Source organism: Oryzias latipes, chromosome 19, assembly GCF_002234675.1.
Source record: "Oryzias latipes chromosome 19, ASM223467v1".
In the NCBI taxonomy this organism is placed as follows: Eukaryota; Metazoa; Chordata; class Actinopteri; order Beloniformes; family Adrianichthyidae; genus Oryzias; species Oryzias latipes.
Window position 1 is genome coordinate 3,655,919 of NC_019877.2, and position 25,464 is coordinate 3,681,382.

General features: G+C 39.4%; 3 protein-coding genes across 7 annotated transcripts; 2 read left to right on the top strand and 1 right to left on the bottom strand.

Moving 5' to 3' along the window:
* The first annotated feature begins 759 nt into the window (after positions 1 to 759).
* On the top strand, positions 760 to 11,992 carry LOC110017181 (vacuolar fusion protein CCZ1 homolog). 2 transcript variants are annotated; one of them, XM_023949627.1, is made up of 18 exons: positions 760 to 926; positions 2,757 to 2,832; positions 2,911 to 3,007; positions 3,083 to 3,180; positions 3,307 to 3,400; positions 3,479 to 3,559; positions 3,631 to 3,678; positions 3,801 to 3,884; positions 4,374 to 4,549; positions 4,807 to 4,888; positions 5,772 to 5,810; positions 6,042 to 6,103; positions 7,124 to 7,235; positions 7,458 to 7,491; positions 7,639 to 7,756; positions 8,833 to 8,991; positions 11,312 to 11,439; positions 11,532 to 11,992. In XM_023949627.1, exons 2-18 carry the CDS (start codon positions 2,819 to 2,821, stop codon positions 11,585 to 11,587), a joined length of 1,482 nt encoding a protein of 493 aa, XP_023805395.1. In that variant the 5' UTR covers positions 760 to 926; positions 2,757 to 2,818; the 3' UTR covers positions 11,588 to 11,992. The 2 variants fall into 2 exon arrangements, with proteins under 2 accessions (XP_023805395.1, XP_023805396.1); XM_023949628.1 differs by lacking the exon at positions 5,772 to 5,810.
* Positions 11,993 to 12,663: 671 nt separating this feature from the next.
* dlgap5 (DLG associated protein 5) lies at positions 12,664 to 18,321 on the top strand. 3 transcript variants are annotated; one of them, XM_011487886.3, is made up of 18 exons: positions 12,664 to 12,806; positions 13,486 to 13,730; positions 13,823 to 14,037; positions 14,107 to 14,181; positions 14,278 to 14,317; positions 14,394 to 14,483; positions 14,597 to 14,695; positions 14,827 to 14,954; positions 15,032 to 15,279; positions 15,370 to 15,543; positions 15,629 to 15,717; positions 15,810 to 15,970; positions 16,058 to 16,159; positions 16,724 to 16,967; positions 17,039 to 17,571; positions 17,659 to 17,809; positions 17,980 to 18,023; positions 18,129 to 18,304. In XM_011487886.3, the coding sequence occupies exons 2-18, from the start codon at positions 13,496 to 13,498 to the stop codon at positions 18,237 to 18,239; spliced, it is 2,739 nt and encodes a 912-aa protein (XP_011486188.1). In that variant the 5' UTR covers positions 12,664 to 12,806; positions 13,486 to 13,495; the 3' UTR covers positions 18,240 to 18,304. The 3 variants fall into 3 exon arrangements, with proteins under 3 accessions (XP_011486188.1, XP_004080261.1, XP_023805459.1); XM_004080213.4 differs by having other exon boundaries at positions 13,823 to 14,001; positions 18,129 to 18,298; XM_023949691.1 differs by lacking the exon at positions 17,980 to 18,023 and having other exon boundaries at positions 18,129 to 18,321.
* Positions 18,322 to 19,391: 1,070 nt separating this feature from the next.
* LOC101169070 (radial spoke head 10 homolog B) lies at positions 19,392 to 24,722 on the bottom strand. 2 transcript variants are annotated; one of them, XM_020712298.2, is made up of 17 exons: positions 24,478 to 24,722; positions 24,286 to 24,361; positions 24,088 to 24,156; positions 23,805 to 23,978; positions 23,643 to 23,728; positions 23,446 to 23,566; positions 23,169 to 23,315; positions 22,911 to 23,013; positions 22,702 to 22,778; positions 22,444 to 22,633; positions 22,258 to 22,363; positions 21,961 to 22,040; positions 20,433 to 20,581; positions 20,124 to 20,231; positions 19,867 to 20,046; positions 19,726 to 19,795; positions 19,392 to 19,619 (listed from the first exon to the last, which is right to left on the bottom strand). In XM_020712298.2, exons 1-17 carry the CDS (start codon positions 24,576 to 24,578, stop codon positions 19,444 to 19,446), a joined length of 2,013 nt encoding a protein of 670 aa, XP_020567957.2. In that variant the 5' UTR covers positions 24,579 to 24,722; the 3' UTR covers positions 19,392 to 19,443. The 2 variants fall into 2 exon arrangements, with proteins under 2 accessions (XP_020567957.2, XP_011486190.3); XM_011487888.3 differs by having other exon boundaries at positions 23,169 to 23,345; positions 24,478 to 24,721.
* Between the last annotated feature and the right edge of the window lie 742 nt (positions 24,723 to 25,464).

A 25,464-nucleotide genomic window follows, 5' to 3' on the forward strand; every position in this document is an offset into this window, starting at 1 on the left:
TTTATTATCTAATTTAGTTGAAGTTGCACATTGGTAATATTTTCCCTTTTTTTTTTATTTAAATGATTAATTAAACATTTATTTTGTAGAATATATGAAAGAATACTCTGATCATTCACGAAGTAATATAGGAACTTTTAAAAAATCTGTTTACAAAATATCTTAACTGCCATAATTTCTGTCAAAATGAGTTCATTGTTAGATAAATGGCCCAAAAAATGGCAATATTGTGTTCATCACATCTCAAAGAACCATTTTTCTTTACTGTCCCTCTTTTTTCCTTCCTAATAAGCTTTTAATTTTTTCTGACGTCAGTTTTCAAAGAATAGCTATTTTTGGTAAGCCATTTAGGCCATAATGTAGATTTAATAGTTAGAACTGTAAATAAGTATTTTGGGAACTTTTTTAAGGAAACCCAATCTTTGCCAAAACCTGTAAAATATATATTAATTATATTATAAAGCCAGGTTTAAAAAACTAAAAAGACATTTTAAATTTTTTTTTTTTTTTTTAAATTCAAACGATGGGGAAAAAATAATCCCACAAATTTCATTTTACAGAAAAATGCAGCAAAGGAAAAAAGTGCTGTAATAAATAATAATAATAATAATAATAATAATAATAACAATAATAATAATAATAATAATAATAATAATAATAATAATAATAATAATAATAATAATAATAACATACTTTGTAAAGAAATTAAGACTAAACAGCAATGTAGGAACTAATAATGAGTTCCGAGCGCCACTCCCCGAGCAGTTGAATTTGTGACACCGCGCTGTCAAAAGCAGGAAGTCAAGAATGTGAGGAAAAATGCGAGGATCATTTCTTGTCGTTCATCTTATTTTCATAACTTTTATTTGTTCTCAGAAACCATACAGCAGCAAATGTCTGAAAGGAGTGTGTGGATACATTAAAAGGTGAGTGATGGCACCGTTTTTCAGAAAGATTTGAGCTTCAAATAGAACTAAAAGCTAGTGGAGACAAGCTAGCAAGCTAGTTGTTGATGCCGGTTGTTTTCTGGCGGAGTAACAGGTTTTTGTGCTGGTGGAGATTGACGTAACTGGGGGAGCTTGGATTGAATTTAAAAACTTTTTTTTCTTAGAAAAGAAGTCGACTTTATCTGGGGACAGTGTTTGTTTGGTTAAACAATAAGAGGCCACGTATGCCAGTTACGGTTATCAAAGCTATTATCGGGGTTTTTATCATTATGTAACCGTTCTGAAATAAAATTTAAAACACTTTTATATTTGTAAAAAGAACATAAGTTTCTCAAAAGCTTCTCCATTTCTGGCATCCTAAATCCCAATTACAGTTGATAATATTTGTAAAATTTATTCTGCGTTGCACATAAACAAATCGTGAAGTCCCTTTTTTTAAATACCAAAAAGATATTACTAATACACGTGATGTTTGTGACAAAGAAGCAAGTCATAGATCAAGAAGTTCATAAAGAAAAACATGTTTGTTTGTTTGTTTTTTAAATAAAGTTTTAGTACTTTTAATCCTTTCTATAAAGACTTGAAGGAGGAGAAGGGGAACATGAATTTAAACAGATAATCAGAGTAGATTAGAACGTTTCAAGCGGTGTGGGCTTATCTGTGACTTTTTTAAGACGACTCCATGATGATGGTAAGACTAGCTATGTGTAACTATGTGTACTATATTATAGTTTTAATAAACCTAAAAAAAAAATACAAACATGAACCCACTGGATCATCTGTCAAAGTCAAGTATGTGGGAGAAATCGAATGATGTTGAATCCTGTTTGGAAATAATACCTGGCATGGGCTTTGAGGCAACTTAAAGCGCTGAATTTATGTAGAAACTCAAAACATTTGAATACTTTTAATTCAATACAAATTGGTTTTAAGTTAAAACATAAAACGATACGACTGTGACAGCACACTAACCAAAAATGTTTATGCCAATTCTTAGCTTTACCCTTTTTTAAATTCATGTTCTATGAAATATTTTAAAAATATGACATGCATCATATGAAAGACTGGTTATGTATATGTTTTAAGTTTAACTCTTTCCACAGGTTTATTTCTTAAACTATTGCATTATGAAAGAAGCACATGCATACGTTTCAATGCACACCTTTTTTAAAAAAAGATTACACAGTCTTGTGTTTTACGTGAAGTTATTGAACCTCACCTGAATCCGGCATATCCCACTGTAGTTGTTAAAATTTGATATTGAATTAAAACTATTCTCAATAGTATCAATCAAGTGTGGTTGGTGCTTTAAATGTATTGCATTTGATATTCGGCCTAATGGAGGAGGAAGTTTCATGGTTTGGAACCACCGTGACTCACAAATCTGTGTTACAATTTAAGTTTTTCCAACTTTTCCAACATTTCTAACAATGTGTGGGATTATTTGACCCCTACTTTACGGCTCTCTGGTTGAAAAAAAAAAGGGTTTCTGTTTTAAAGAGTAAAATTTCTATCAGACTCTGCCGCTCATAAAGCAAAACTAAACAGTCAACAGTCAAAAGGTTAGAAACTATTATATATTTTGAGAATTGTTTTTATTATATTTTATTAATGCAAAAAATAAATAATAACAACATTGACATAAATACAAATCTGTGTCTAGTTTACTAATGGGTGAGACTTTATGGCTCCTATTGAGTTTTGATCAGTAAGAAATCGACCTGAAAGGCTCTTTAGGTGTTCAAGGTTGCAGGTCCCCACACTAGTGCCAATTTAATACTTGTGATGGTTTTCTTCTATATTCCACAGGCACACGGCATGCTAACCAAACTGTCTGTTGATCAGAGGAAATCCAGACACAAGCTACACTAATGCTCATGATTAGGTAAGGATCAAAAGTTAGCGTTGGTGCATACAAATTGTGCACATTTGCTCAGAATGATGGTTTTTGTGTCTGTTTTAGTCCCAAGATGGCCTCAGGAATGCAAGAGAAACAGTACACACCATGTCTTCTCAATTTTTTCATTTACAATCCTACGTTTGGACCCCGAGAAGGAGAGGTGAGTGTCCGTCCTTCACCTTATTGGGGTGTTGATTTTACTCTGGGTTGCTAATAGACAAGGACTCCTTCCTAGGAAGAGAAGAAGATCTTGTTTTATCATCCAAGCGAGGTTGAGAAGAACGAGAAGATCCGAAATGTTGGCCTTTGTGAAGCCATTGTACAGTTTACCAGGTAAAACACAGAGACGTGAGTGAGGAAATGTACCTCACTGAGCCCAAAGTGTCAGCAATAGGAGCTGAATAGATAAACATCCAGTAGAAGCATAAACCTGTCTTATCTGCTCTTTCTTCACCGCAGGACATTCTGTCCAACAAAACCAGCTAAGTCCCTGCACACACAAAAGAACCGGCAGTTTTTCTTTGAGCCTGAGGAGAATTTCTGGATCGTGATGGTAATTTTGAACTTTGATTGATCGTAGACATTTCTCATGGTTGTTTTGGGGGTAAAACACTTCCCCCATTTTTGACAGGTGGTTCGAAACCCGATGATCGAGAAGCCCAACAAAGATGGCAAACCTCCGACAATAGAGTACCAAGAAGAGGAAATCCTTGTGAGTACCAAAAAGATGTCTGTGTTTATTTTACTGAGGAGATTTATTGGAGTAAATGTATTTCATTCCAGGATACGGTCTATGGTGCAGTGGTGAGGCAGTGCTACAGTATGTATAAGGTGAGTTTTAGTGGAAATTAGCTTATTTTTCAGATGAACAAAACTTTATTTATAAGCTTTTTTTTTTAAACATAAAAAAGTAAATCACAGATTTAAAAAAGACGTTTTTTCTCATGTTGCAGCTTTTTAACGGCCCCTTTAGCCGAGCAATGGAGGCAGGAGGAGTGGAGCTGCTCATGCAGAAGCTTGAGAAGTTCTTCTACAGGGTAATTATGTCTTGTTGCTAGGTGGATTTGTGTTTTGGGTCTGCTTGTTTGTCGAAACACCGTCTTTAATATACAAAGCCAGTTCCGTATAATGGAGCTCAATGAAGCCCGTGTTTTTTGCTAACAAGGGCCGAGCTCTTCGCCGTCAACTGTTTGAACTGTGTAAATACATAACTTATCAGAGATGTTTGCGGTTGTACCTGTATTTGTATTTCTCCAGAAGAGCTCCAGCTTTAAAAAGTAATCGAACAGTTAAAAAATATTCTTTTGTAGTCAGGAAATACCCTCCTCGGGATAAGGCGGGATTCCCTTTCCGTCATGTAAAGAGAGAGCTTTATCGGAGTTTCTCATCCTGCCATCAATGCCCAAGTCTCTGCAGAGAGTTTCTCATTCCGCTTTCTTTATTGCGCTGTAAACAAGCACTTGGCAGGTAAACTAACCCCTTTCTCCTTTTTCTTCTCCTTTGTTGGTGCGCGTGTGGGTTTCCAGTATCTGCAGACTCTCCACTTGCAGTCCTGTGACCTGCTGGATGTTTTTGGAGGCATCAGCTTCTTCCCTCTGGACAAGATGACCTACTTGAAGATCCAGTCTTTTGTTAACAGAGTGGAGGAGAGCCTCAGCCTGATCAAATACACCGCCTTCCTCTACAACGACCAGCTTATCTGGTACACGCCGAACACTTGTTGAAAGTACGCGTCTGCTTGTCAGTTTAATCCCTCCTCTGTCAAACGTGACGGCCGTGTTAGATGACAGAAGGTCGGCGTGTTAGGACGTGTGATTGCTTTCTGGGTGGACGGGTGATTTGCAGATGCAGTCGTGCATTTCTGCTGCCGAGGATGTCCAGCGATCAAAAAAATCAGAAGATCTGACATGATGACGAGAAGGTCGAGTTCTGAGTCGCCATCTTTGTCGTTGTGTGCAGGAGTGGGCTGGAACAAGATGACATGAGGACCCTGTACAAGTATCTGACCACCTCGCTGTTCCCCAGACACTCTGAACCCGAGGTGAGAAGCCTAAAAACATGAAAAATAAAGATTCATTTAAAAAAAAAGACCACAGGAAACTAACCAAAAATGAAACAAAAGACAAAAAATAGGATGAAGGAAAGGGGAACGACAATACAAGTTATGAAATTAAAAATTGTGTTTCATTTGAAGTAAATACCAAATAGTTATTACAAATCACTATTCTGTTGCAGAAAAATATTAAATCACAGTCATGCGGTGAAGTTGAATTTGTGAATGGGTGCAGTTTTACATTTAAAGACCCACTTTGATCATTTTTTGATAAATGTGTTTGAATTGTCATCATGCCGTTTTTAGTCCGAATTAAAAAAAATCCTCTGTGGTTTTCTAGGACGTAGTTTCTGCAGAGCGCCAGTAGAGGTGTGGGTGGGACTATTGGCAGGAAGCAACCCCGTCCGCCCTTCCTGTCACCCACAACTGAGCTATTTGTTTACATGCTCTCATGCTAGCTTACTCAAACCCAACATCAGCGGTGCAATAAAAACATGTTGCAGACGTGAACATGCTGTTTATTTGACTCTGCTGTCCCACAAGCCACCTCGCTTCAATCAGAAGAAAAATTGTTCTTATATGAAGTCACTAAACAAAGATCCTAACATCTGGTCATTTTACATTTAAGAGCTATCTTTATGAAGAAAACAATTGTCCAAATAGCTTCCTAAAATGTTTTTTTCTTCCTGTGGTTCATATTTTTACATTTATTAGCATAGATCCAGAAGTAAAACAATATATGATTGCATTATCCTTCACTTGATCAGCACAGCACCTTAACATTACTCCTTTTATTTAAGCACTTAGTACATAAACTGAAGACAAATTGATTTATTCTTCTTTAGTTTTCTAAATGTAATTTCCTTTTCAGGCGCCTTGTGGAACTCCCAAAACTGTGAAGCTATTCCGGGTAGAGCTACAGAAAATATTTCATGGCCTTTTATCTGTTTTGGAATCAATATTTCTGATTTTAGCTTTCTCAAATAGATAGGCGGGCTGTTGATCGAAGCTTTTGATCTGTTTCCCTTTGGCTTTATGTTCTTGAAAATAGAATAAAATGAATTTAAAGTGATTTAAAGGAGAGCAATGCAAAGAGAAACCTTTATTTGAAATGATTTTTTTCCTCTCTTTTTTGGTACAGTTGGCTGGCAGGGATTCTCCCCTGAGGCCAGAGGTCGCAGGAAATCTGTTGCACTATGGAAGGTAAATCCCCCGTTCCATCTGTAAGCCTACCTTTTGAATATTACTGACAAGAATTCAGTAATGGGACCGCGTAATACTTAAATGATCATGGAGTTGAGGCTGTAAAAGAGTCGAGATTCAATCTGATCACGTAAAGACCCACTTTGATCATCTTTCAATCTATTTTCAAAGCATTCCCATTGGACCTTTCACTATGATTGTGCTGTTTTTAGGACATTGTTTCTGCAGAGCAGTAGTTATTCATTAGAAATTCACCTATAAGATGTGGGCAAGACCATTGATGTAGAGCAACCCCACCCCATCTGTTTACATGCTGTCTCGCGAGCTTACAGCCCCTCACACCCCCAACCCAACACTACTAATGAAACAAAAATGGCGAGCAAAATCGGAGCAATCCAGCTGAACAGTTTTGATGCTGATGCCAGCTCGGACGAGGAAAACGAAGACGTTCATGGATCTATTTGGCTGAATCCAGATTCTTCCCCTACGGTCCCTGCATTTAGCCCTCCAAACGGAGAGTTATGGAAAAAAACATTCACTACTCACTACATAGTGCACTATATAGAACATTTTCTACCGCTGTCTGGATCCACAATTCCAAAATAAAGTGCCCTAGAAATTTCCCAGTAGTCTCTGCGAAAAACCAGTGTGCATCTATGCTCACTAGATTGGCGAATATAGACCACAATGCATTTCTTTTTTTTTTTTTCATTTCTTTTGTCTTTTCTTTTTTTCTTCTTTCTTCTTTAACTTGTTCTGTCCAACAACTGAGCAAACAGATTAGAGCTAAAGGCCTTTTGTGTTGGACAGGTTTTACTATCACAAAAAGAGGTTATATAACTTCGGAAGACCAGAGTGTAAATCTGTATAAACCCCTTTTACTCAAAAATGCAATTTTAAGCGTAATTACATGTTCAAAACCCAATTTCCTCTGGGTGGGTATTCAAATAAAGATAAAAGAAATTAGAGAAAATGAGCCAATTTGCTGTTTGTGAATTTTCTGAGCTGTTTTGTTCTTAGGTTTTTGACCGGACCTGCAAATCTAAAAGATCCAGAGGCTAAATTCCGGTTTCCGAAGATATTTGTCGCCTCTGAAGACGGCTACGAGGAGCTGCATCTCATAGTTTATAAGGTGATGGATTTGATTCCACTTCAGTGGAATGCAAAAAAAAAAAAAAGATTCAAAACAACCATTCTTGTCAGTTTTTCCTATTTTTAGCTGCATCTTGAAAATAAAACATTCCCACTGATTTCAAAGGGATTTAATGGATTAGTTTGTTTAGATTTCCCACATTACTGATCTCAGCATTCATGGGTCTGGTCTCTGCATATAAACTAATCTTTTCTTTTGCAGGCAATGAGCGCTGCAGCTTGTTTTATGATCAATGGTACGGCCCGACTCGTTCTTCCCAGTTTTAGATGTGAAACTCAATCCCATTTTGTTGCACGTTGATTTTCTTAACCACTCATATGAAGTTAGAAGGTATAGTTTTTTGTAATAGCCAGCTGTTTTCTCTCTTTGGATCTAATTTCAGCCTCGGTGGAGGTGACGAGGGAGTTCTGTGAGCAGCTGGATGGCTTGGTGGGCCCCCAGCTCACTCTGCTGGCTTCAGACATATGCGAACAGTTCACCATCAATCGCAGGACGTCAGGGTGGGTGACGGCGCCACCAATCCCACACATTTTTCATTAAAATGTCCTTTTTTGTCTTGGCAAAATGTTGACATCCTGACAGCAGCAGGATGGCAAAATTTTTAATCTGAAGTCTTTAAATTTTCTTTCAGAAGTTCACAATTTGATTGGATTAACTATTTTAATAAAAAATATTGATTTGTTTTTTTTAAATCTCCATCAAAAACTTGTTATAACAAAACAGAATATGTGAGGTGAACGCATCAAAGGAGGAAATTTTATCCTTAATTAATAATTTTTTACATAAAAATTAATTAAAAGTATCAGATTGTCAGATTAAAATTCATAAATCATCACTCTTTCAAAGGAATATTTGCTTCTATGTTTTTTCTTTCATTTTTTCATCAGCCTTAATGTTCTTTTTCCTTCAAGATGATTAGTTGAAAACATTTTTATGCAGCTTAAAATACATTTTTGATTGAAATATATTGGGGGTTTTTCTTTTGGTCACAAGTTAATTTTTTCACAGTATTAAAGTATTTTATTTGTCTTACTGTCTTAAGAATTAATATCATGTGTGGTCAAATAAGTATGTAATGCCAACGGTTGCGTGTTTTGACCCCAGCACTTCTGCTGTCTGTCAAGCTTTGTGCCTGACTTCCAGTGACAGACGAGACTCCGAATATCACTGGATATCCTCTTCGGCGTAACTCAAGCAGGGCATCATGAAGCACCGGCAACCTCGCCGGCACTCCCTCAATCCTGGCACACGCGTTGGCGTAAAACCCGACCTGTAATCTAAAACTGGCCCTGATGATTTGAAGGGGCTCTTTGTAATCAACTTAGTGACCAAAGTCCTGACCTGGAGGACACCTGTGTGCGCTGACTTTAGTCCGCCGCTCCCGTACACTCATTTCTATAAATAAAATGGATAGAAATCCCCTTTTTTTGGGATTATTTTGCTGCTTTTAAGGGCTTTTGGGAGCTCTCATCTTAATGGGCATCGTCTTGATTCAAAAGCAAACAGGAACATAAAAACAAATGATGTAACTCTAATGTGCTGACTGACCCCCCCCCCCTGCTTTCTGTGCATCCAGGCCAGAAAAAGAGCCCCAGTTCAAGTTCATCTACTTCAACCACATGAACCTGGCGGAGAAGAGCACCATCCACATGAGGAAGACGGCCAGCGTTTGTCTTACGTCTGTCCACCCGGACCTCATGAAGATCCTGGGAGACATCAACTGTGATTTTGCCAGGTGAAATATCTAACCAGATGTGCTTTGGAAGGAAACTGTCCCGGCCGCTGCGGAGGATCTTCATCCCGCCGACGGAATCAGATCCGTCAGATCACATCCCTGCATGTAATGGCTGGTTAAACAGGTCACCTGACACCGTGATGTGAAAGCTGGATAGGATAACCTTTCACTTGGACGCCGTCTTATATTAAGATTTCAGGCGTAGACTGTCAACTGCAAGCAAAGAACATATTTTCTGCTGTGATCAGAGATTATCAGATGTTGCGAATCTCGGGGACAAAAAGGAAATTGTCAGTCAGGAATTTTTTATATGACCAAAATGTGGTTTCCTAGATTCTTTTTTTGACATTCTGTTTCTTACATTACAGACCTAATCATTACATTCCTGCATCTCTGTTCATGTGTGTGTTATCCCGCAGCAGTCTGAATTCTTCCTGGTGAAAATTCCTTTTGGGCATAGTGCTCCCCAAGTAAATAAATGAGTAAATTATGACATCACGGCTGACAAAACCATCAAAAAGTGATATTTTATTGGGCTCAAAAGAAATATTTCAAAATCCACTAACCAAAACACACGTGTCGGGGATATCCAAAGGAAATTTTGAAATTATTAAGGGATGGCCACAGGACCTACGGCTTGGCCATGTTGTGGCAAAGTGTGTAATTTTACGATTTTCCCACAATATGGAGGGAAAAAATTCTTTTGTTCAAGCGATCTTCACAAAATGTCATATGACGCCATCTTCAGTCTACAACCACAAAGTTTCGTTGACCTTTGACATCAGGAAGAGGCTGCCATCTTTCTCTCTGCTACAAATTTCAATTCCTATGGATTTTGATCTTTTGATTTGATTTGAAATGGTTTATTTCAAGCAATCAAATAAGAATAATACACAAAAAAAATACAATCATCGGTTATACCTTCATACAATGACCTATCAAACTTATGATAATTAAACATATTAATAAATATTGCTTGAAAGGGAGTGGAAGGAAGCGAACTTATATAATCCCACCCCGTTATACTGTAACCATTTAACTACATGATTTATCATCATCCGGTTCCTAACTTTTATCAGACAGAATTAAGAACCATTAAGTATCAATAAAGCACATTACAAAGATAAATTACTTAATTAGTATGTAAAAATAACTATTTTAGAAATCAACATGGCAAATGCAGATCAGTTATTCAAAATATATGCAGATTATGTTACTTATAAAAGTCATATGATTAAAAAATAATAATATATCAGTAAAATAGACATGACACTGTTTCAAAAATCTTCATAGCGATAAAAGTATCAAAGTTAAAATAAAAGTTAAAATATGTGCGAAATTACATTAGGAAAAATCATGAATCAATTTTTCAATTTTTGGAGCAAGTGAAGTAAAATCATTATAAATAATCAATTTAACCATTTTCAATAATTGATTAAGCATTTTTTGTTTATTTATTTATTATTTTTTTTAAAATAAGGTAATGCTGTGAAATAAAATTTAAAAAAGGGGTTCGTATTCTGTCGAATGACCAAGGTTGGTATTCCGTCTTCTGCTGATTAACAGCCGTTCTTCTGGGTTTAAACAGAGTTCTCTTCGCTGTTATGTCTGCAGACATTAGATTAAGGTCCGTTTCGTTTTTCAGCTGATATCAGCGGCAGATTCTATCACCTCCTAACTCCTTAAGCACCATTGGGAAGCTACCTGGGGTTTGAAAGACAGTAAATTTTGATCGGCGTTAGGTCGCTGGCGAGCTCGCTCAAGTGGCATTTACCTGTTTCTTGCCCTTTTTTTTTGTATTGTAAAAATGTAATACATGAATCCTTGGCTCAAGCTGAATGAAGCAATATAACATACCATGTGAACATATTAGGAATGTCAGCTTGGTTATCAAACAAAACCCACGTTGCCAAGGAAATCCAAAAGTTGACTTTTGCTGATTCTTCTAAAAATTACATCAATCTGTTTGTCACCTACAGGCGACCAACAAATAAAATGGTTGCTATGGTCTGTTATGTGCAGCTCCGACTAGGGTGGCAGGGGCAGAGACGGGGAGGGTGAGGGGCATGTAGCAGCTGCTCAGCCAGTTTTTATGTCCCAGATTCATTCCCTTAGTACAAGAAATTTGACTCAACAGGAGGAAGTACCGAGCACGTCAGTCCTTCTTTTTATTCGACGTGTATGTTTTTCTAAAGTTAACATCCTCTGACAGGAAGCACTTTGAATGCATGAAGTAAACATAAGGTCCCAAATGTGCAGAAAGCAATAAAGAACCCACTGCCCCCGTGATTGATCGATTGTTTTCCAATCTGTCTCACAGAGTTGACGAAGATGAGGAAATCATCGTAAAAGCTATGACAGACTACTGGGTAGTCGGCAAGAAGTCAGACCAGAGGGAGCTGTATGTGATCCTCAACCAGAAGAACGCAAATCTGATTGAAGTGAACGGTACGTCATCAAACACCACAAGAATTTGAATATTCCTCTTACCTTTAAACACAACCTCATTTTTTTTTTCCTTCTTTTTACCGCTGCTGCAGAGGAAGTGAAGAGGCTTTGCGCGACGCAGTTCAACAATATTTTCTTTTTGGATTGAGGAGCTGCTGGATTCTGTTTGTCCGAACTAAAAACTGTCAGCACTGCAGGGTATCGATGACAGCATCACTGTAATGCAATAATTGCATTGTAAATTACACAATAAAGAGCTTTCTCAACGAGTTCTACTTCTTTAACTTACAATATTTTTTTTTGTATTTATATGTAAAAAAAAAAAAAAAAAAAGCTTTTTTGAGTTGATTTTCTTTTATTGGTCACATTTCTGGGATATTTTTGGGGGAGATTTGTTCTATTTGTTTAACAAATTGTTTTTATTTGTAAAAATGTGAAAATATTTGAAAGACTACGGTTTCATATAATAATCAGTTTTACAAAATCCTGTCAGAGGTTTTGTGGTATGTAAACATTTATGTTAACCTTAATAAAGTTAAGTCGTTTTATTTTACAGCAAATGCATTTATTTACAGTTTAAGTTAATATATGCATTAAATAAGGATTTTATAACTTTTTTTGCTTAAAAAAAGTAGCTTATTAGAACATGGCTACAAAATATTTGTCTAAAAACATGTCAATTGCCCTTAACATCTGTTTTAAAACTAAGTGCTGAATGCAGTCTGTGTGGTGTTTATTTAAAAAGTCATTATTTAAAAGAAAAGAATTGTATTTACCAATACTTAAGCATTTTAGTGGTTTTTAAGTTAGTGAAATCTGTTAATAGCTTTCAAGAGGAAAGAAGTGTTGAACCTTAAGTAATATTTCTCTTGAGTTTTCTAAGGTGACTTACTTATTTTGAGACCATAAATGGATTTCTTTACGTTTTTACTTCAAATCCGCATAAAAATGTGTATACTCAAAAGAAAGGAAGGAAATTTTAAGGATAAGAATTAAATATACATTTATTGATTATAATAATTGTGAAACTGAATAATAAATTTACAATTATCTTTATCATAAGATCTGAAATAGTCTTTATACATTTTCCAAAGTGCGGCTTTATTTGTCTCTCCCACACGCACTTCCGGTTTTCTAGTGTGCAACAATTTTACCGTAGAAGAAGAAATTTAACCAATCAGAACGGGCACTTGCCTGATTCCCAGCCAATAGGAATTACTCAAGACAAATTTTAAATGATCGTCCGCACAGTTTGTTGTTTTGTCATAACTTCGTAAAAAGTTGGCCCGTCCGACCTGCTTTGTAACAAAACAAATAAAGTGGATTGTTTTAAAACGTTTTTTGACGATAAATAAAGTAGAAAAAAGGTAGGATACGTACTTCTCATTTGCGCGCGTGTCGTTCGTAAAGATCTTTCTGGTTTTCCGTGAACAGTTAGTAGTTTGTGTTTTTCCGGATTGTTGTTCGGTTTAGCCATCTACGCGATTTTTACGCGTTATTTCTGGCTTATTTCAGTTTGTATTCACATCTCGGTCACAGTGTGAGTTTCTTACGATGTTTATTCTTTACGGTAATTTAGCTAAAGTTGGCGTATCAACCACAAATGTCCCTAACCCTTAAGGCCTTCGATCAAAATCAAAATGATTATAAATAAAGATGACTACTAAAATGCTATCTGACACAAATAATTGAGGGATTTTCATTCATAGCCACCTTCCTAACAAAACACAATTTGGAAGTATTAAAAGTGCAAATATGTCTACTTATGAAGATTAATGTAATGTTAATCCCTTTATCTGTAGGTGGCTTGGCTAAGTATAATACATAGATGTGCATCTTTCACTATGTTATTTTCCAATCAAATCATTATTAATCATCCTAAGTTTGATATATCTATAGATATATATATTTCTTTTTTCAAATTTAGTATTTTTGATTTGATTGCTCAAAATAAACCAATTTAAATTTATGGTAACAAGCCCTTCATGTAACTGTTTGATGTAAAAATGTTAAAATGCATGCTGTTTGTCCCTGAAATGACTCCAGATTTTGAAGAATGGAGTCTCGATTTGCAAGCCTGCGCCAGCGAGACACCAGCGTGTCCATGCTGCGGGTCAAAATGTCCAGAAGGAGGTCTCAGACCCAGAAAGAGAACCGGCAGCGGGCCATGAATACGCGCCGGCAGCTCGACAAGCTTCCAGAGCTGGAAATGTCTTCTCTGGATGCATCTATGGCCAGGAGCAACGTGTCAGCCCTGCAGGAGAGGGAGACCAACGCCAAACCAGAGAAAAGTATGGCTTCAATCAATTTTATACTGCATAATCAAAAAAGAATGTGATTGTTATATTTTTTTCAAATTATTTGTGCTTTGTTTTTATGGCAGTAAAAGCACAAGAAGAGAGGCTGAAGCAGCTGGAGCGCTGGAAAGAACGGAAAGCTCTTGAAAGGGAAAAGGAAAAGAGAGAAAAGCAGCAAAAAGGCGTCTTTAAAACGGGTCTTTATCATCCAAAGGACATCTGCACAGGACCTGCTGTCCCTCCTGTTTCAGCCAAGCATAAGGAGGTGAGGAAGGAGTTGTGTTTCACCTTAGAAAGCAAAGTAATAGCTTATCCTTCTATTAAAAATGTTTTTCTTAATCTATCTGATAGGTATTTTCTTTTCTTTCAGAAAAAGGTGACTGTGGCTCCATCCCAGAGCACCAGAGTCACCCGTTCAATGAAGCAGCAGCAGGAAACCCAGGAGGTGGCTGTTATTATCTGGACCCTTCTTTTAATATCTCATAATGTCCTTTAGCAAATCAAAGAACATCTAATAATTCACCGTTTTCCTTTTTCTCAGCCTCTGAAGATGCAGAATCCAATCACTGCACAAAGCAAGGGTACATTTTCTTTAACAGAGACTTGATCCAGCGAACTGTAGACCTGTGTTTGAATGTCTTTTCACTTTGTCTTCAGTAAAACCGGATTTTGGAGCCAGATCGAACCGGCTCCGCGTAGCCCCGGTGAAAGCGGCACCTTCGGCCACCAAGTCCAACTCTTGTAATGGTAACTAATAGTAGAAGAAAAGTGTAATATCATGGAAGCTTCTGCTTTCAGCTGATTATGTTTCCTCATTTGCATCTTAATGAACTCCTCTGTGTCGGACTGCATTACCACAGCTGGACCTGCAGTCCAACCCTTATCCAGCAGATCAGCCAAGAGGCCTCCTGTTCCAAAAACCTCGGCGGTGAAAGATAAGCCAAAGGAAAAGGTGGCAGGTATGTGAGCAGCAGACGCTGCTTTTTGAAGCAGTTAAAAAGCGGTCTGTGGTTTTTTTTTTCCAGCTCAAGGAGTAGTTTGTGTTAAAAGAAAATAAGGTTGCAAATGCATAATTTGTCTTTTCCCTCAGATGTGAGAACAACGAGAGCCAAAGCGGCTCTGAGCTCAGTGGCTCCCTCATCTGGCCACACAAAGAGCAGTAATGGTCAAATCACAGGAGCAGCCCACTTAGTGATTAACCCAATCCACCCCACCCAGGTGAGTACTGCTTTGTCAGAAAATGCCAAAGAAATTACTATTTTGGAATCTACAAAAGGTGTTCCTCTGTTGTTTAGGATGAAAAACTGAATGAGGAAAACATGGAGGAGGCAGAAAACATGGCATCTCCTCCCAGGCAAGCAGGATCTGCGGATGAAGACGACATGCAGGTGGACCGACCGCCCGAGGAATCTGTTCCTGCTGTGGAGGCTGCTCCTCCATCGTTTGCTCCCAGGGATTTTATCTTCCAGGCTCCGACTGGTTTGTCATCCTTCAAGTTTGAGCCCCTCACTCCTCGCTCAGCTGATGCCTTCCTCACTCCAAGGTTGGTTTATGTTCCTCTGGTTCATAGCTTACTGATAAAAACACACGTCTAAATTCTTCACTTTGATTTTTTTTTTTATTTACTTTCCAGCCCAACCTTAATCCTCCCACCGGTTTCGTCGTTCACTCTCCACCCTCAAGCTGAGTTAAGCAAACCGTCTCCCCCTAAAACGTCTCACCAATCTCCACGTGGTACCTCCGCCGCCGTCACTGCTCCGCCTCCCTGCAGCCCCCTGGAGTCGAAGCACGATGTACCATACTTCAGGTAGCGTTTCCTTCTTGTGGTGATCCATCGATCCCCCAACAGTTTGTCTGTTTTAAGCGTTTCCCTCTGTTTGTGAACAATATAGATCGGAAATTGCCAAAGAAACCGTGAGACTCACGACTTTTTGTCACCACTGGGAGCCTAAAGTGGAAGATGAATCCATACCAGAGGAAAGTAAGTGGACTAAACTGACATTTAGTAATAAAAATGTCCCTCTTTATCAGCAACTTTTAATCCGGTGCTTGTTTTTCCTTCTCACCTGACAGTGAGAGATCGCATGCGTACGGCTGTGGGTCAGGCGAGGCTGCTGATGAAAGAGCGTTTTAAGCAGTTCAGCGGCCTCGTAGACGACTGCGATTTGGGCCGAGGGGAGAAGGTCACCACCTGCACTGACCTGCAGGGATTCTGGGATATGGTTTATTACCAGGTTAACGCCTCACCAGACCCCGACACTGTTTCTGAGGGCAGAGAAATGACATTGATTATTTGTAAGTGCGCTTCTGGTGTCTGACAGGTTGAAGACGTCAACAAGAAGTTTGACGCTCTCAAAGAGGCGGAGGGCCGATCCTGGGTGGAGGAATGCAAACCTCCACCTCGACAGAGGAAAACGGTGAAGGTAAAGGCCTCAACGTTGCTTTAAAGACCCACTAGGATCATCGTTTGATGCATTTTAAACGGTATTTTGATCAGGATCATGCCGATTTCAGCCGAGCTAAAAGAAAACCTTAGTCCTTGTCTTTGACATAGTTTCTGCAGAGAGGCAGTAGATCATTAAAAATTAGTCTCCGAGTTGTGGGTGGGACTGTTGGCGCAGAGTAAGCCTACCCTCACTCCCTATCATCCCTTTTTTCCCGCTAGCTTACAGCCCCTCACAACACCAACCTAACATTATTAGCGGGGCAACAAAACGGGCGAGAAATTCCTGAGCCAACCAGCCGTACAGATTAGATCCAGATTCCAGTGAGGTTCGTGGATCTGTTTGTCTGCAGGTGGATGCATCAGAATGGAGTGAAGCAGGGGGCTCAACGATTTTAATAAAGACCTGAGCCTAATTGTCTTTAAATGTGTCCTCCAAGAACATGTTAAAAAATACCTTAAAGACAATTTTCATTGGAGCCGGTCTTTAAGATTTTGACTCAAGTGTTGAACAAACCACTAAACCTACAGCTTCCTTTGACAGAAGCCGTCTGCTGCACCGGCAAAGGCTACAGGAACCAACGCCGCCGCAAAGTCTCGCCTGGCTGCAGTGAAAGCAGCCATGAAAGCCAAACAACAGGCAGCCGAGGCAGAGAAGGCGTCCCAGGACTCCACCAGCGGCGACCTCCCCTCCCAAAAACCGGGCCCTCAAGCTGAGGCCTTGAAGTTGGACGCGGTGGTCTTTGATGGGGGGTTCTTTAAAGTGGAGAGCCCAGCCAAATCATCAAGTGAGGGGGGAAAACCAACTGTTCTCTGCTTCATTTGTTCCTTTTATAAATGTGTTTGTGTGTGTTTTCAGTCAGGAGATCCAGCCGTCTGAGTGCTGCTGTGCTGCCTCTGGCCTCCCCCTGCTCCTCGTATCGCACACCTAGAAGGGCCGCACAGCGGCCCCTTGCTTTGGAGCGCACCCCCATTGGTTCTCGTGCTTCCCCTGTTCAGCTTTCCCGCCCCACCCTTGAGCAAGCTCCAACGCCAAAGTGTCAGCCAGACATCCAGGGAATAGACGGCCCCGCAAACGCCTCTCTCTGCTTCTCACCTGTGAAGGAACTGCCCTCCAGTGAGGAGACATCTGACGGAAGCCCCGCCCAGAAGGCAGGGGGTGCCTCCCCCCCAACCGTTTCTGTAGAAAGGAACTCTGCAGAACCAACTGAAGGGACTCCCCTCTCTGCCGCACACTGCATCCCTTCAAGCAAATCCCCCTCTCCCGCCCCCCATGTTCCTGAGCCGCCATCCGGCCTGAGTTTTGTGCTGTCGCCGTGTGCACCTCTGACCTCTGCTGCTGCTGAAGCCCCACAGGCTGTGTACCAAACGCCAAACAGCTCAGTCGTTGAGGTAAAACTCCAGCTTCAGCTCAGAGTCATTTCATGGCGACGGGACGACTTTCCGTTCATTTAAAAACTTAACTCGTGTTTTTCTTAGGAAGTTCCTGGTTTGGACTTCGACCGTTACTTCCAGCCTTCGCAGAGATGCAGTCTGTCTCCGAGAGAGCCGGTTGCAGAAGAGACTTTGTCTCCCATGGCAACAGATGTAGAGATGGAGGGCCCCAGAGGGCAAGCAGAGGAACTTCCAGGTATGAGTGATGCCCACAGGTACTGAGCTGCCCTGGGTTTCATATCTTAGCACTCATCAGCATCAAACATGGCAGGATGACTGACTCTCTTTTATGAATGAAATCTAATGTCTTAAATCTCCTAACAAACTGTTTCGCCAACATGTTTGTTCCCTCTCGTGGTGTCACAGCACTGTCAGCGGTGTCTTCGGTGTTTTCTCCTCGGTCACCACAGGTTAAAGTCTTTCCACTTTTCCCTTTTTTTTTCATTTATTTGTGTCTTCTACAATATTTTTATTTTTTGTTCCTAAAACAGCCAATGTTGTTTTGTTTTTTTTAGGTGCAGAGTGCAAAGGCTGCCCTGCTGCTCTTCACTCCGGATCTGAAGGACAGAATACGCCAGTCAGTCTGTCCAACTGACCTCATGTCCTTCACCCCTCCTAACTTCTAAACGTTTTTTATCCGTCTTATGATCACTTTTTACAAAACATGTTAAATAAAGTTTTGTTTAAAAAAACAAACCGTCCAGACTGTTAAATTTCCCACTTTACCACCCGAAGAGAAAGATCAGAGGGAGAGCACATCCGAAGAGCTCCTACGGTGGATCTTTTATGTCCACTATTTGATTGTCAAACACCTGCACAGGAGGAGGAGCAAAGGGTTGAGCACCTTGAAGACGCTCACCGTGAAGTTTTTTTTAAATTTATTTTTTGAGATTTTTTTTTTTTTTTTTTTAGGGCTGCACGGTGGCGCAGTGCTTAGCGCTCTTTCTTCACAGCAAGAAGGCCCCCGGTTCAAGTCCCGACTGGGGGACCTGAACCAGAACATCAATGGGGGACCTTCCTGTGTGGAGTTTGCATGTTCTCCCCGTGTATGCGTGGGTTTTCTCCGGGGTCTCCGGCTTCCTCCCACCGTCCAAAAACATGCTTCATAGGTTAATTGGTTAATCTAAATTTTCCCTAGGTGTGAGAGTGAATGGGTGTGTGATTGTGGACATTCTACCCTGTGACAGACTGGCAAACTGTCCAGGGCATCGCCTGCCTTTGCCCACAAGTGGCCAGGATAGGCTCCGTGACCCCAAAAGGGAAAAACAGAATAGAAAATGAAAAAAAAAATTTAATAACCCTGAAGATGGTACGAGCAGCAAGCTTTCATTTTTAATTTGCAGGCAGATTTACGTGAAGCAGTTTGTCTTGCACGGTGTGGAGTGGTTAGCCTATTGCCTCACAGCATGAGGCCCTGGTTCAAGTCCCGACTGGTGGACGTGAAACAGAACACCAACGGCAGACCTTTCTCTGTGGAGTTTACATGTTCTCCCCGTGGTCTGTGGGTTTTCTCCGGCTTCCTCACATGGTCCAAAGACATGCCTCGTAGGTTAATTGGTTACTCTCTAAATTGTGCCTAGGTGTGGGTGTGATTTGTGGCCCTGCTGCCACCCACAGGATAGAATCCTGCAGTCCCGTGACCCCAAAAGGGACTAAATGGGTTTAGAAAATGAATGAGTTCATCTAGTCACCTACCTGGAAAACAGAGGAAAGGTTTGGTTTCTCTACTGGTGAAAATATCTTGAGCTTTATTTCAGGATCTATTCACTGTAAGTTGATACATTTTAAGAATTGTTTTTATTTTTCATCAGGCCTGTTGGAGTCCTGTTGTTACTCCTCGTGTCTCTCAGTCTTCTTTTTCTCGTTGGCGAGCTTATTTTTGGTTTTACTGGTAACTGACAGGTAATGGTTAAACGCCGGAAAGAAAAAGTGGTTAAAAAAGCGATGAAGCGTCTCAAATTTGTGTTGACTGGTCTGCAGGATGAGCCCGTCCTCTTCTGTGGCTTCTAGAAAGAAAACGTGTTAGAAATGCAAAAGCTCTTTCATAAGCGAGCTGAAAGCCACAAACTTGAAGACGTTCGATTGGAAGAGTTTGTACAAAATGACTCAAACCTGTTTGCTGGAGCGTCTCATCTTCTGAGTTAATCAGCTGACTCCTCACAAACTGAGTGGAATCTTCCATCTTAAACGACAGGCGATTTGTTATGAGAGATGTGCCGCCATGATCAACATTCATGTTCCTGAGGGTCTGACCGTTTGGGAATGCTTGCTGTCAGTCTGCGCGTCTGTCTGGAGGGCGTCTGACTCCGACTGTTCGCTCCTGGCCCGTCTCTCAGACGAGAAACGCCCCCGGCTCTCCTCCAGCATATCCGAAACTGGGCATTTGACTTGAGCACAGCCCAACAGAACCTCAAAAAACTCCAGGAATGTGACCTGAAACAGAGATGAAGCACGATTGAGGAGGCGCTGAACATTTGTGCGCGAGACGCTCAGCTTCAGTGAGGGCAGACCTCCAGATCCACACAGGACGTCAGGTTTTCCGGGTCTCCTTGGTAACCGGCAGTGATCATTTCCCACAATTTCCCTGTGGTCAGATGATGGTCCAAAAAATTAAGATCCTGTCAAGAATTAAGCAGAAAAATTGTATTTATTTTGCCTGATTTCTTTTTTTAAAGCATCTAGTAACTACTTTATTCTCTGACATCATAAAGGAAGATAGATCAACAAGAACAATATTGATTTCCAGTCATTCTGGGCCAGACGGCCTGTTTTTTATGGTGAAGACGAGGAACTGAGAGCCACAAGCGTCTGACTTGCACCTTGAACATCCACAGCAGCTGTCGGCAGGTCATGGTCTTGTCTTCTCCGTGGGCTGTGTTCACCCTGCAGAAGACTTGGAAGACCTCCCAGCATTCCTTCACATACGTCACAGCTGCTGCTGCGAAGTCCGGCTCTCTGAACAGGAAACCTGCAGAGAGAGATCATCAGAGGATACAGATCAGTTTGTACAATGAACGCTGACGATTTCCTTTAACATTTGGACACATTTGATCACATTTTTATAAAAACTATCCCCGGCAACAACAGCCATCTTTGTGTGTCTAAATGCTAAACTCATGCAGTCTTTTGATTTTTCTATAAAAATGTCAATTTTTTGTTTGAGTTGTTAAAATCAAACTTTATTTTTCAAAGCACTTTTCACAAGTTTGCAAAAGACAGTGTTACAGAAGAAGAATGTTTTATAGACAAAGAACAAGACCTTCATGTGAAAAAATAAGTTTAAAAATTCAGAGCATGTCCTCAACTTCCATGCCCCTCTCTTTTATGAAACATAGAATGACGTAAATTGATTGGTTGATTAACTGAACGATCGATTTTTATTTGTATTTTTTTTAAATCACGAATAGAAAGCGATAAAGTGGTCAAAAAAGAAGTGAGTAGATGAAAAATCGTATCTATTCCAGTCATTCCAGGGCCCAGAGATTACATGTTTACATGTCAAATATTCAATAATTTTCACATAAATACAAAAGGATTAAAAGAAAAAAGCATCAGGGTACAAAATCAAGGCTTCTCATTTTTGTAATGTATACATTTCTAACTTTTTTTTTCTTATTGTGTAAAATGTTGACTCATTTTGAGACTTTCCTCCATGTTATTTACCACACAGACAGAGAAAATCACACGTTTTTGGGTTGTCCTCACACAAGGTTGTCATTTTTCTTCTAAGTAACTATTTTCTGTCTGTAAATTATTATTTTTTTTAGCTTTATAAATTATACCAAATTTTATTTTATTATTTCTGCAACATTTACTTATTTTGATCTATAGAAAAAAAAATGCAGGTGTGTTCATAATGTCCCAATTATTCCTCATGACTCGTTTTTGTACCTTGTATAGTAAATATAGGCTGGTTTTGTATCACACGGTTTTGGAATTATATTATTACATTTATAAATGTTAATTACATTATATTTAGATGGTATAGTAGTTTAGAAAATATTTAACCTTAATGTACGCTTTGGTATTTTTAGCAACATTTTTAACTTGGGTTTTCCTATTTAACTTATGGTCAGTAACCTTGGACTTTCTAGTCCTTTTATCTGTGTCCTTAACCACCAATTCCATCTTTGTGTTTCTATCACCAAAAACTATCAATGTTGTTTAATAAGAACTTGTTTTTATTAAACCATAGTTTCAGTTTTGATGATAACAAGCGCTTTTATGTTCTCTCCTGCACTGAAAACATTGTTGCAAAATCCAGACTGCAAAAATCTCATGTTTTGTTTCAACAATAATGCTTTATAGGAATTTTGATGTGTTTCCCAGTTCGTCTGCACTCTTTACCTTTTACTTTGGTGGCATTTGGAAGGATGTCATCAGTCACCAGTTTGGAAAAGCAGGAAGCCAACAGGTTCCTTTGTGACCTGAACACAATGCAGAAATCCTAAAATAAAGATGCTACAAGCAAAGTTAAAATGAAAAAACAGAAATTTTTTGATTCAAGTCACTTAATATTCTCTTCCCACCTGTTTAAGAAATCTAGAGATTTTCTTTAGATGAGATCTTACTAGCATGATTTAAAGTTTGGTCATTTCAGAAATGTCTCTCTGGTATTTATTTATCAGATGGATGAGGCCTTACTTCATGTCTTTACTGTGGATGTGGAAGGCGATGATTATCAGGGAGCTGAGGAGCTCGTGAAAGAGCATAGATGTGAACGGAGAATGAATCTCTGGACCGGTGTTCCCTAAAAATACGAATTAAAGCAGATTTATTTAATGGATCGATGAAAGAGAACAGTGAGGATCAAATGTCGGCATTTCTCACCTGGAATTAACCGGTTAATCTGGGTCAAAGTGATGCCCCGGTGATGGATGCTGCAGTCTTTTAAGAGGCACCAGAACTGCAGGCGGGAGAGCAGGAAGGTGTTGTGGGGGCAGTCGGAATGGCCGAGTCTGCTGTAGAAACTATAGATGGACCTGAGCTGAGAGTCCCTCTGCAGCACCACAAACTCCACCTGTCATAGACACGAGTTACAAACTGAAAAGACTCTCAGGTTGATATGTTTCTCGGCCGGTCGCTGACCTGTTTGCACTCGGTGTCCTGCTTTCTCTGTGGAATTTTCCTCAGAAGACATTCAATGTTCAGAATGCGGTCAGGACCTGCAAGAGAGTTAAGATCCAATGCACTAAGATGCAATAAAAACAGCAAACGGATATCATAAAACACTTTGTTAGAGCCGTCTTAGTGGCGTGGTGTTGCCTGAAGCCAGGCAGGAACTCAAATTGATTTACCAGAAAGAGAAGGAGATCGGATTCCACTCAAGTCAGGTGTCATCATCTTGTCATCCTTGAACTCCCCTTTGAAGATGTGTCCATTCTTGGAGGTTAATTTGCCCTACTAGGCACAAAGTCACACTCTCAGATTCGAATTAGCCCAAGAGAGATGCAAAACTTTCTTCTAACAGAAGTTCATTCCCTCGGCATAAATTCTTGAACACTAAAAGTCCCACATACATAAAGAAATATATCAAAAAAGTAATGTTTATACACCTGCCCATGCTTTTTATTGTTTTTCCACTCTCCTTCGTAGATTGCACCCCCAGCATAATAGAAGACTCCATGTCCGTGTCTCTGTCCGTGAAGGAAATCCCCATGGTACTGGTTGTTCTGGAAATACTGGAGCCCACCTTCTCGTTTCTGGATCCACACATGTGTACCTTTACCATGCTTGTGTAATGGAAAGAACAACAACCCGTTTTGCTGCATTTATGTCGACATCAAAAGTTCTCACAACGGCAGAAGATAACTGGTGGGAGATCTATCTCACCTGAAGTCCTTCACACCATCTCCCAACATACTGCTGTCCCAGTTTGAGCCACTTCATGGTCCCCTCACCGTGTCTGACGTTGCATTTCCACTCACCGGAGTACGTGTTCCCGGATACATAGCTGATTAGAAACACGTCCAAAATGTTTGACATTTCTTTACTGCTCAACTGAAAAACTTTGTGTTTTTTAAACCAACCATCTCTCTCCTCTTCCCTCTCGGTTGTTCATCACCCAGTCTCCCTTGTACCAAGAGGTCTTGCTTTCATTATAATACACCGTCCCCTGTAGCACAGATATATTCAAAAAAAATAAAGAAAAGAAAACTTAAGGTAATGACAGAATTAGAAGGGTATTATACCTCCCCATGCCTCTTGCCCCGACTCCACTCCCCAGTGTAAGACACCCCAGTTTTGGCACATATATGGGTTCCAAATCCATGTCGGACCCCATCGACGACGCCTCCTGAATAGGTGCTGCCATCTGGCCAGGTGAATTTACCCCGGCCTGTTGGGATATTCCTCACAAATTCACCCTAACGGAGGAAAAACTTACATTACTGTTAACTAGGATTGATCCGAATTCAAACCTGCAAGTTGTTCTGTTATAAAACACACATTTCTGATGAGTAGTTAGTAGAATACCTCATAGGTCAGTCCATTTAGATGAGTGAAGATTCCCCATCCATCCATGAGTCCTTTGGAAAACATTCCCTCATTATATATAAAAAAAAAAAAATAAAAGAGAGAGAGAGAGAAAACAACAAAGATTTTTTCAACTATTAATTGAAGACTTTAATTGAAGAGTTCAAACGTTTTTGATTTGCGTTAGAACAGCTGTACTTTGTGCACGTGACCTCCTTCAAAATAAACTTCACGCTGTCCGCTGAACTCGTCTTCACAGGATTCCTCCCTGACTCTGTCAGACAAATATGACATCGTTTAAAGGTTTGAAAATGTTTGACGCGTTTAGCAAAAAAAAGGGTATTGGCGGAAAGTAAATTAGAACATAAAAAAAAAAAACAATTCAATTACCTCTTTATATTTAAAAGTACGACAATCAGTTCAGGATCTTCGTTCCACTTTGCTTTGTCCTCTAAATTTAAACTTTGATTTCTTCTCTCAAACGTCCCCATTCTCTTCGTTTTTTGTTTTCCTTTTTTGTAATTAATTTACTCAGACGTATCTCTGTCTATAGTTAAACGTCTGTCATTTATTGAGGCATACGACGAAAACAAGCCCGACCGTTTCTTAGCAACCAAAAAGGACATCAGGGTAGATCTACGGAAGCCCAAATCAGACAAACATAAGAGACAAGGAAAAGCGGGTTTAAAGAAAGTGTATTTTGGCCAAAGGTAGTCTGTTTAAGTGCACTATAATAATACTTAGTCTATACTAAAAGTGAGGGAGTATACTTGAAGTTTACTTTCAAATACTATATACTGTAAACTAAAAATATTTTAATTTACTCAGAAGAAGGATTGAGTTAGTTTACCTTACTTCAAGTATACTACTTTTTGTTAAGGGATCTGCCTTTTCTGTTTTGGGTATTTAAAAAAAATGAAAGCAGCAACAGGCTAATATTCAGATTTTTGTAAGCAAAAATATGAATGCCAAATAAAAACATTAGCCGCCGTGACACATATAAAAAGGAAGGAAAAGTTTGAAATAAAAACTCTGGAGTGTCACAGTCATTTTTACATATTATAAATACTTTGCTTGCAATGCCATCATTTTATTAGTTGTAATAATCATCTAAAGAAAGCCAAATAATGTGGGAAAATATTGAAGAGTATGGGTCAAATAAAGATCCCCAGTATTTGTTTTAAATAATACAATTTTTCTTAATGTATTTAGTTTTCAGATTTCACATACAGTACAGACCAAAAGAAAGAAAAGACACACCTTCCCATTCATTTGAATGCCAAGGTGTGTGCAAACTTTTGGTTTGTACTGTATCTTTCTTTAAATATGTTTAGGTGTAATATGAATGTAGTTTTTGTTTTTTAATTACTCTGAAAA